Source organism: Nerophis ophidion, linkage group LG03 (assembly GCF_033978795.1).
Source record: "Nerophis ophidion isolate RoL-2023_Sa linkage group LG03, RoL_Noph_v1.0, whole genome shotgun sequence".
In the NCBI taxonomy this organism is placed as follows: domain Eukaryota; kingdom Metazoa; phylum Chordata; class Actinopteri; order Syngnathiformes; family Syngnathidae; genus Nerophis; species Nerophis ophidion.
The window spans coordinates 38,583,741-38,594,432 of record NC_084613.1 but is presented as its reverse complement, the minus strand read 5'-3'; the positions used below and the strand labels follow the sequence as shown (position 1 = coordinate 38,594,432).

At 39.4% G+C, this 10,692-nt stretch overlaps 1 protein-coding gene across 3 annotated transcripts in view; it reads right to left on the bottom strand.

Moving 5' to 3' along the window:
• Nucleotides 1-402: 402 nt before the first annotated feature.
• The window catches only part of LOC133549564 (piRNA biogenesis protein EXD1-like), a 47,926-nt gene continuing 37,636 nt past the window's right edge, over nucleotides 403-10,692 (bottom strand). For all 3 annotated transcript variants that reach the window (XM_061895095.1, XM_061895093.1, XM_061895094.1), the window contains exon 11: nucleotides 403-1,162. In XM_061895095.1, coding sequence (XP_061751079.1) covers nucleotides 641-1,162 — 522 coding nt within the window. In that variant the 3' untranslated portion in view covers nucleotides 403-640. The remainder of the gene's footprint in view (nucleotides 1,163-10,692) is intronic.

Here is a 10,692-nt window from a genome sequence, read left to right as displayed (position 1 = left end):
CCTTCTGCCAAAAGCAGCATGGGACCCTCGTGTAGCAAATTAGATGGCCAAGATCCCAATGTCCTTGCTCGTGTGGAACGTAGCAGGTGTTGGCCACCTGTGTGTAATGATGGTTAAAGCTAAAGGGATTGATTTATTGAGGTTATTTGTTTTAGTTTTTAGGTCAGCTGACCTCCTAACGGGTGTCTGTGTTGTTTTTGCTAAATTAATAGAAGATCTATAAGTCTGTCTGCTTTTCAACACTAATTAAAAGCAAGACAGATATTAAGCTTTGTTGATAATCACACTTTGCAAATATTCATATTAAAGCTCAAGTGATCACTTACTTGGTAAAGTAAGTAAAAACACATTCACAATAACTAATGCTTATCTCACATTTGAGAATGTTTTAATCATAATCATATGAAACATTACATTTTTAATCATTATACAACTCAAAACAGGCCAACAAACATGAACAAACACAGGAGCACACAGGCATGCCGGGAAATAAAAACAACTCTTGAAATAGCCTTGCAAATGTTGAACAAAAGCTAATATTTACTGCCACCTAATGGTTAAACTGTGGAACAACAAACCAGGAGGAATTGGTACTATTAGTTGAAGTCTGAGCAGGAAGTTGCTGCCTCAATTCCACAGATTATTCAAATTCCACATCTTTCTCTACGGATCTGTGCTGTTGGTGACCAAAATAGCGGGCCTGGCCTGATGATAGGGGCGGTATTAGCTTGATTGGTGATTGTTCTTTACCAAAGTGCCTTCCTTGACCCATCGCTGTCATCAGTAAAGATGAGCTTGGACTACCTACACCCTGAGGTAGGGGACTGCTGGTATAGATTTCCTTCCTGTGGTCAAACAAGGTACTGGAGACTGACTTTTGAGCTGCTTTATTCAGAGAAGCGACAGCCAAGGGGCTAGTGAATGGCTGGTTTGGATCTACTTCTTTTTGATCCACTTCTGGTGATGGTGACTCCTCAGTTTGTTCAGTGCATTCGTGCTCCTCTTCCACAGGTAATGCCTGGGTTGGGGACCAAGTTTGAGGACTAAAGCGAGCTAACAGACCCTTGTCTGTGACTGGGTAGTGCTTGACAGCAGATTCTTGACGCTCATGGCGCATCTGCTCCAATTGCCTGAGCCCAGAGGGTATCTCAAACACACTCTCCTGTGAATGCAACATTTTGATATAAATATGCAAGTACATGATAGATGACCATAACCCTTTGTATTCCAGGTTTGGATTATCTTATTTTTTGCAACCTCACATGTTTGAGTATTGTTTTTTTCCATTTTGACAACACATTAGGTATATCACCAAAAACCTTATGTCTGCCTAGGGTAAAATGTTATATTTTTTTATTTTAAACATTTGTAACATGTATTGAACCGTCTTCTTCCTTGCTAGATGCGAATGTTAATTCATAGATGAAACTTTAGTTCAGTTATTTAGTGCAGCTGCTCTGATGGTACTGTATGTGTGATGTTAATGCGGCGGTACTTGAATCTTGTGTCACTAGGCAGAATTCAAACTGAATATCCGCCCACTCCGCGCACCTCACCAATAGTCCCTTCTCGTCTCCTCCTCTCTGGAAGTGCACAAAATCGCTCACAAGCTGTACGTGCACACGCATAGCCTGTTGACAGTCTTAAGTTGCATCGAAGGATCCCCGAGTTTGTGTTTTGTTGAAGAAAATAGATGATTATCAGTAATACACGTCGCCACGCAAAAGGATACACACAAAATATAGGAACATGGAACATTGGGTAAGCTCCAGACCCCCGCTACCCCGAGAACCACAAGCCGTAGAAAATGGACGGATGGAACATTACACTACCTGTCTAGAAGGAAAACAGCCACTTGCGCATCCAAAGTTAGGCCAAGACTGGCCTGCAATGGCCTCTATCTTAAATACCCCAGACCAATATTTATTTCAGTTTTGGCTCTTCTTTGTTTTTTTTAGACATACAGGGTCTTTCTTTTCTTCCTCTGATTTCCTCTTTTGTTTTTTTTTCCCAGCAGTATCTGCTGTAACAGCAAGCGCAGGTATTTTCGATCTTTCCAGGTGGGTGTTCAGCAGCCGTGCTTTACTGAAAACAAGTTAGTACCGTCAGCCAATGAAGAGGCTCCTTTTCATTGATATTATGTGTCTATCGTGACATATTGATATCTTTTATCGGCCCAGCCCTATTTCTAAGCATCCATCCATCCATCCATTTTCCTACCGCTTATTCTCTTTGGGGTTGCGGGGGGCGCTGGTGCCTATCTGAGCTACAATCGGGCGAAAGGCGGCGTACACCCTGGACAAGTCGCCACCTCATCGCACGGCCAATATTTCTAAGCATCTATTATTTATGTATGTTAGTTACATACACAGACACTTCGAAAATGTGGCATTAATGCCATTGTTTTCTAAATGTGATTTCTAGGTTTGGTTCTTACGAACTGTTGGAGCACTATTAAATTATTTTAACGTTATTTGTTAGCTGGGTTAGCGCGGACACGCAGAGAAGGGAGGATAAGAAGACAAGCTATGCTGGCAGCGGCGCTAAGCTAGCTTGGATATGAAGTAGTCAAACAAGAAAATAATAAATGCATTGTACACTTCAGCATAAGGCTAACATGGACCGTGTTACAGCAGAAAGGAACCAGCCAAGAAGAGGCAATCAGCAAGTAGAATACCAGGTCAAAAGAGATAATATTGACAATACAGTTTGGCCACCGGTAAGTCGAGAGACGATACACGTCTAGGTCGCATGATTATGGGGAAAAAAATATTGTGAGGCGCCCAAAGATTCCCACTTCTGCTGCTTGCTGACGTATGTGGATACATATCAGTTGTATTATTTCTTCAAAACTATTAGTAATATACTTGATAATTTATTGTTAATATCTGGTCATTATATACGTAACACGGTTCTAGCTCCCCTTTTGTTAAAATGTACTTGTTAATTATACTTATATAGTGATTTCCTCTAAAAACATTTTATATAGTAAACCAGTGTGGGTGGCACTAGGAGCAAGTGGGTAAAGTGTCTTGCCCAAGGACACAACAGTTGTGACTAGGATGTTGGAAGCGGGAATCAAACCTGGAACCCTCAAGTTGCTGGCACGGCCGCTCTACCAACCGAGCCATTCCGCCCACTAAACTCTTATGCTTCTGTTGTTTGGCTACTTGACAATATTTGTGGACAATACTACACATGTGGATAACAATACAATACCACATAGTTACAAGGGCAGTATTGACAATACCAATACTCAACAGAATTTGCTGTTGCAGTGAAATAACCCTGAAACTAAACTACCGTATTTTTCGGATTATAAGTCGCACCGGCCGAAAATGCATGATAAAGAAGGAAAAAAACATATGTACGTCGCATTTTGGGGGGGACATATTTTTGATAAAATCCAACACCAAGAATAGACATTTGAAAGGCAATTTAAAATAAATAAAAAATAGTGAACAGCCGGCTGAGAATGTGCCTCGTATGTTAATGTAACATATTATGGTAAGAGTCATTCAAATAACTATAAAATATAGAACATGCTATACGTCAGGGGTCGACAACCGTTGCCACTCAAAGAGCCATTTTGACCCATTTCACAAAATAAAGAAAATAACGGGAGCCACAAGACTCTTGAAATTTATAACGAAATAACACTGTATACAGTTTTTTTTTTTGCTTTGTGCTATGTATAAACCAGGGGTCTCAGACACGCGGCCCGCAATTAAATATGAAGATTTGATGATAGTGCGGTCAGTGAGTTTTATATGAATGCCCCTTATTAGCATTACACATACAATTCCTCCCGATTTGTCCGGGAGACTCGCTGGTTACAGAGTGACTAAACCCTCGGACGTCTGCTGAGTAAAACCCAATCAACAAACATAAATACTTTCTTACTATGACACTGTCTTTAGTGCCCTCCATAACTTGTACAGTTTACCAGTCAGGTCACATTTTTGTATTTGGCTTCTGCAGACGCACACATGCGACTGCAAGGCATTCCTGTTCAACAGCCATACAGGTCACAGTGAGGGTGCCAGTTTAAACAACTTTATCACTGTTAACAAGTATGTGCCACACTGTGAACCCACACCAAAAAAGAATGACAAATATATTTCGGGAAATCATCCGCACTGTAACACAACATAAACACAACATAACAGAATTCCATGCAACCCTGACTCTTCCAGGCTACATTATACACCCTGCTACCACCAACCTCCCCCCGCGTCATATGAGGAGGGCGGGGTCTGGGGGGACGGGGTGTATAATGTAGCCCGAAAGAGTCAGGGTTGCATGGGATTCTGGGTATTTGTTATGTTGTCTTTATGTTGTGTTACAGTGCGGATGTTTTCCCGAAATGTGTTTGTCATTCTTGTTTGGTGTGGGTTCACAGTGTGGCGCATATTAGTAAGAGTGTTAAAGTTGTTTATATCACAACCCTCAGTGTAACCTGCATGGCTGTTGAACAAGTATGCCTTGCAATCGCTTGAGGATTGTAGTAGAGGTCTCACACAATTCGTGACCGGCTGGCACGTACATAGTGTTGTGTAACAGTGGGCTCAACTACATGTATAAAAGGATGTTATGGATGTTGCCATCACGGCTCGCCCTCAATGTTGCTGTCCGAGTGAAATTCGCAGTATACTAACCTCAGACAATTTCAGGGAAAGGCACTGAAGTCAGAAGTGTCCAGGTAAATTTGGGAAGGTCTGAAAGTTTAAAGCTGAGCCACACCAGAGTGATCAAAGAGTAGCATGCGGCTCCGGAGCCGCAGGTTGCCGACCCCTCCTATACGTTCACCAAACAATCTGTCACTCCTAATCGATAAATCCGATGAAATCTTCTTCCTCGATGTTGTTTATAAACAACTCTGCCAACTCCAAAGGTATGCGCCGCTTCCTTTTATTGTTTTCTGCTGAATACTTCACTACGTCCAGCTTGTAATCTGCAGTACGTGATTTCCTTTTCTGTCCAATTTTTGTTCAACCCTTATCAGTTTATATAAGTTACCGCCAACGATGAAATGATCCATTTTAATAGCTAAGGCAGTAGCATATAGCAGTTAGCATTCCATGACCCACAATGCACTACTGCCATGACCCTCCCCCGCCGAATTCTTATTGGTTGACGTGTATGTGACGATTGCTGATATTTTTTTGGTCTCTTCTGCGAAAAAGAGATAAATAATATTATTTGATATTGAGTATTCTGCAGTACATGATTTCCTTTTCGGTCCTATTTTTGTTCAGCCCTTCTAAGTTTTTATAAGTTACCGCCAACGATGAAATTAACCACTTTGATAGCTACGGCAGTAGCATATAGTATATAGCAGTTAGCATTCCATGACCCACAATGCACTTCTGCCATGACCCTCCCCCGCCGAATTCTTTTTCGTTCACGTGTATGTGACGATTGCTGACATTTTCTCAGTTTCTTCCGCGAATGAGATAAATAATATTATTTGATATTTTACGGTAACGTGTTAATAATTTCACACATAAGTCGCTCCGGAGTATATGTCGCCAAACTATGAAAAAAACTGCAACTTATAGTCCAAAAAATACGGTACTTAGTATTGTATCTGTTGATACTTGTATCAATCAGTCCACCCTTGTTTACATTCAGGAGCTCTCAGTTAGCATGGCTTATTCTATCCTCACACGGCTTGCAGCAGAGGTGGGACCAAGTCATTGTTTTGCAAGTCATAAGTAAGTCTCAAGTCTTTGCCCTCAGGTCCCGAGTCAAGTCTTGAGTCAAGACAGGCAAGTCATGTGTCAAGTGCACAGTCAAGACTGGAAAGTCTCAAGGTAAGTCCCAAGTCCTGCATTTTGAGTTTTGAGTCCTTTTAACCACAAACTAATATATTTACACAGATTGTGTATGCTTTTAAAATGCTGTATTTATTTATTAAAACAAGTGCATTTGAAATTGCAGGAAAAAAAATAGTGCTGACATCATTCCTTTACAGAATAAACACATTTGAAAAAACAAGTGCAACTGTACTTATTTGCACTAAAGTGTTAACATTGTATTTCCATGGCATATTACATTGTAACTTATTTTTGTTTTAGTCCTGTCCAGCTTCTTAGGCAAATCATATAGTTGATGTAGATGCCCTAATCGGCTGTTCAGATTTACTTTACAAAAGTGTAGGATACTTCTCTTGTTGACTTATTTGAATTTGACTTTATTAAATGTATTTATATTATTATTTGGTGCAGCCGGGCCAGAGCAGGAGGGGATAGAAAGACAAAAAAAGGAAGAGAGAGGGGGAAATTGAGGGGATTAGACAGAGGGACAAAAACAACAGCAAACACAACAATAACAACAACAGTAGAACACCAGCACATACGATATGTACAAATATGATCGTACAAGTGCTAGCAAAGAAGCAGTTAGCAAAATAAATAATAATATAGAAATGACAATGAGCATTTTTACAATACAACTGGAGCAATACAAATACCAATAGAAAAAGCACTGTTGATCATGAACAATTCCAATAGTTTACCTCTATTATCAACAATACAGTTGTTCAAATGCAACAATACGTATACATAATGATAACTAGAGAGAAGAAAAAAAAAGGAATACCGAAAGATGAAGGGGAAGAGAGAGAGGCAACCTATATTAATCTTTTAGATTGTTATAGTAACAATGGGTTAAGCTTTGTCAGTGTGCCATGTGTTACCCAGTTTCCCCTAGGGCAGGGGTCGGCAACCTTCAGCATACAAAGAGCCCATTTCCCCCCAAAGAAAACCCAACTAGAGCCGCAAACTCTGTTTGATTCTTAAAATGACGATAACACCACCTATGGGGTGGCATAGCTCGGTTGGTAGAGTGGCCGTGCCAGCAACTTGAGGGTTGCAGGTTCGATTCCCGCTTCCGCCATCCTAGTCACTGTCGTTGTGTCCTTGGGCAAGACACTTTACCCACCTGCTTCCAGTGCCACCCACACTGGTTTAAATGTAACTTAGATATTGGGTTTCACTATGTAAAGCGCTTTGAGTCACTTGAGAAAAGCGCTATATAAATATAATTCACTTCACTATAGTTTCCTTACATGTATGCTATATAATTTATGAAATCAAACACTTGACAGCGATTCACATATTATTTCTGGGTATAAGCAAATCACCAAATTATTTTGAACATTCGAAAAAAAATACACTGGTCCTTCCCTTATTAATGAATTTAGAAAAAAAAAAATCAAGTCGCGCCAATATTCAGAAGGCATACAACTGCAGTATATTTCATTTGACTAAAAAGGGAAAGAAACAACCTCGTCATTAATGAAAGCAAATTAATACGTCCATGAAGCATTAAATGTTTTATTTTTTAGTCAGAAATGTTTCTCTTTTTTGATCCTGCCATTACTACCTTACCGGGGGGTTGAACGCTAAAAACAATACAATTGCTTGGCAGCAAGAGATGATGCACAGGGGCGGTGGTATACGCGAAACCCTTAGGGGTGATGGACGGCTGGGCAGCGCCAGAGGAGTTGCAGCCAGCCATTGTAGCGCCCACTCCCTTCCCTCTGTTGCAAGTCTCGAGATGTATGTTGTAATATGTATATGTGATTTACTATGGAATACCCAGTGTTGAACTTTTTCCCGCCTTTTACGGGGTGCCTTGTGGCGACCCATAAGCGTTCCTGTTCTGTCACCCTGTACACTGTCTGTTTAATCTTGAATGGGTTTGTGCTGGAAACAAATATTCTTTGTATTTGTGCAATGACAATAAATACCTACCTACCTACCTACCTACTTACCTACCTGCCTTTGATTGACAATATATTAAAATGTTTTATTATCAAATGATAAGATACCAGAACTTTCCAAAATAACTGTTATATTAAAAGTAACAAAATTAATAAAATTAATTAAGTAACCAATATTTGTTGACATTTTATTTCAAAGCCAAAGTGAGCCACAGCAGTGGCATTAAAGAGCCGCATGTGGCTCCAGAGCCACGGGTTGCAGACCCCTGCCCTAGGGCAAGAATGTTAATATGTTTAATGAAATGTGATTATGTACATGAGTGTATGTATGTACATGTTCTTGAATATGTACAGAATGTGTATATGAATGTTTGTACAGTAAATGTATATGTACAGTATGTGTATATGTATGTTTGTGTTCCGTGAATGTGCGTGTAGATGGTCGAACTTGGAGTATGTAGGTATGCACTGTATTTGTGTATGTATGTGGGAGCTTAAGTACCTATATATTTTGTATGTATGAATAACGGTGTGTGTGTGAGTATATGTGTGTTTGTATGTACAATATATTTGACTCCCAGTCTGCGTGGGAGCCAGAGTACGGCCCCAGCCGCCCAGAGAGCCCAACCCAAACAGCCGGTGTGGGGCCCAGGGAACACCGGCCCCACGCAGCCAGGCGGGCCAGCGACGGGAACCCCAGAGCCCGGCCCACCATGCCGCCCGGAAAAGCCAGCAGCAGGCCGCAGACAGACGCGCCCAGCAGAGGACAGGGCACGAGAGAAGCAGCGGACTGCCAGACCCCAAGCCAGCGAGAGACCACCCCCCACACAGGCAGAAAGGCAGGACGCCCCGCCCTGGGGGACCCAAAGACTCCCCGCAATCGGACGGGAAGACCGCCCCCGCCCCACCCGCACCCGGACCCCCACGATCCCACCCCCGGAGAGCACGGCACGGTCCACACCAGGCCACCCCACCCAAGTCGGCCGCCACAGGACCACCCAGCGCAGGGCAGCGGGAACCACCCGCAGGGACCAGAACGATGGAGATGGAAGAACCAGTAACCGCCCTGTCGAGTCCCCCTTGAGGGAGGGGGAAAAAAACAAACATAATAATTGATATATTAAAAAAAAAAAAATATATATATATATATATATGTATACATACATATACATATATATATATACATATACATATATACATATATATACACATCTATATATATACACACATAAATATATATATACACACATATATATATATATATATATATATATATATATATATATATATATATATATATATATACATACATATATATATACACATACATATATACATATATATATATACACATACATATATACATATATATATATACACATACATATATATATATACACATACATATATACATATATATATATATACACAAACATATATATATACACATATATATACATATATATACACATTATATATATATATATACATATATATATATATATATATATATATACATATACATATATACATATATATACATATACATATACATATATATACATATATATATACATATACATATATATATATATACATATACATATATATATATATATACATATACATATATATGTATATATATATACATATACATATACATATATATATATATATTATATATATATATATATATTATATATATATATAATTACACTGTAACTAGTTCCACAGCAGTTTCTATCCTGCTCTTACCTTATCTCATTGATCTCATCTCATACTGCATGTGTTTATGAGTGCGTACACATGAAAAACATAACAAATACATGAAGATAACAATGAACAGAGTTGTACTTTTTAGATGTCAGGGCCCTATGCAATATGTACACATAGTCTTAATATAGTATACATTTTTACTGACCTTTATTTGATAATGTTTATCTTTTTGTAGGTGGCTAAATTACGCGGAGCTGCTGACCATCGTCTAACTTTGCGTTACTGTGTGTGATACATTGACTTGCGTAAGGTTATGTATAAGAACCTCATGCAACCCTGCTTAAAAAAAAACAATGGACAAAAAGTATGAATAAGGTAGCGGACTGCAGTGGACGCAACAGATTGCCGTGTTTGCAATGACGTTATAACCATAGACATCTTACAAAGAGACGCAGCATTGGCTGATTTGACGCGAGAAATTTGGCCGCCATCTTGAAGTGGGGATGAGGAACCGGCAAGCAGCCTACACTGACAGTTAACAGGTAGAAAACAAAAATGCTAAACTGACAGTTTGTGTTTAGCGTTTTCCTGCTCAAATGAGCGGACTGTTGAAAATAGGAATCGGGGGATTACTTTTCACTAATAAGATTTAACATTAACAAACTATTGGTTGTATTTTGTGAAAACAATATTACCACAGAGTTGAGAAGGAGCAACGAGCTTCAATATTTGTATATGAAAATCACAAAGAAATCTTCTGGGGGAGGATGAACCCTACAGGGGTTTGGTTTACAAACTTTCAGCCTCACCTAAAACACAATTCACCAGCCGCCACTGGTTATGATGCATTCTCATTTTAGGTAAAGTATGAGACAATACTTTCTTAACAGTATAATTGTAACCAGGAATAAGTCTTCAAGTAACAATATTCAAATAATAACAGTGTTGGGTAAGACAGAATTTGGTTTTATTCTGAATCCAGTGAAAAATATTTGTGGTTTTAGCTGATTTAAAGACTTTCAGATGTTTGTATATGTTTATGTTTAAGTATTTGGCAGACGGTTTTATCCAAAGCGACATACATAAAAAATACATGTAAGACAATCACTGTAAACATTATCATTTACGGGAAGAATGTAATACAAAATATCAATACAAAGTGTCAAGACAGAATAAAATATCTGCTGCTAGAGCAACAGCGATAAAGTCTATAGGGCCCTAAGAATGTAGATCTCTAATGTAGTCAT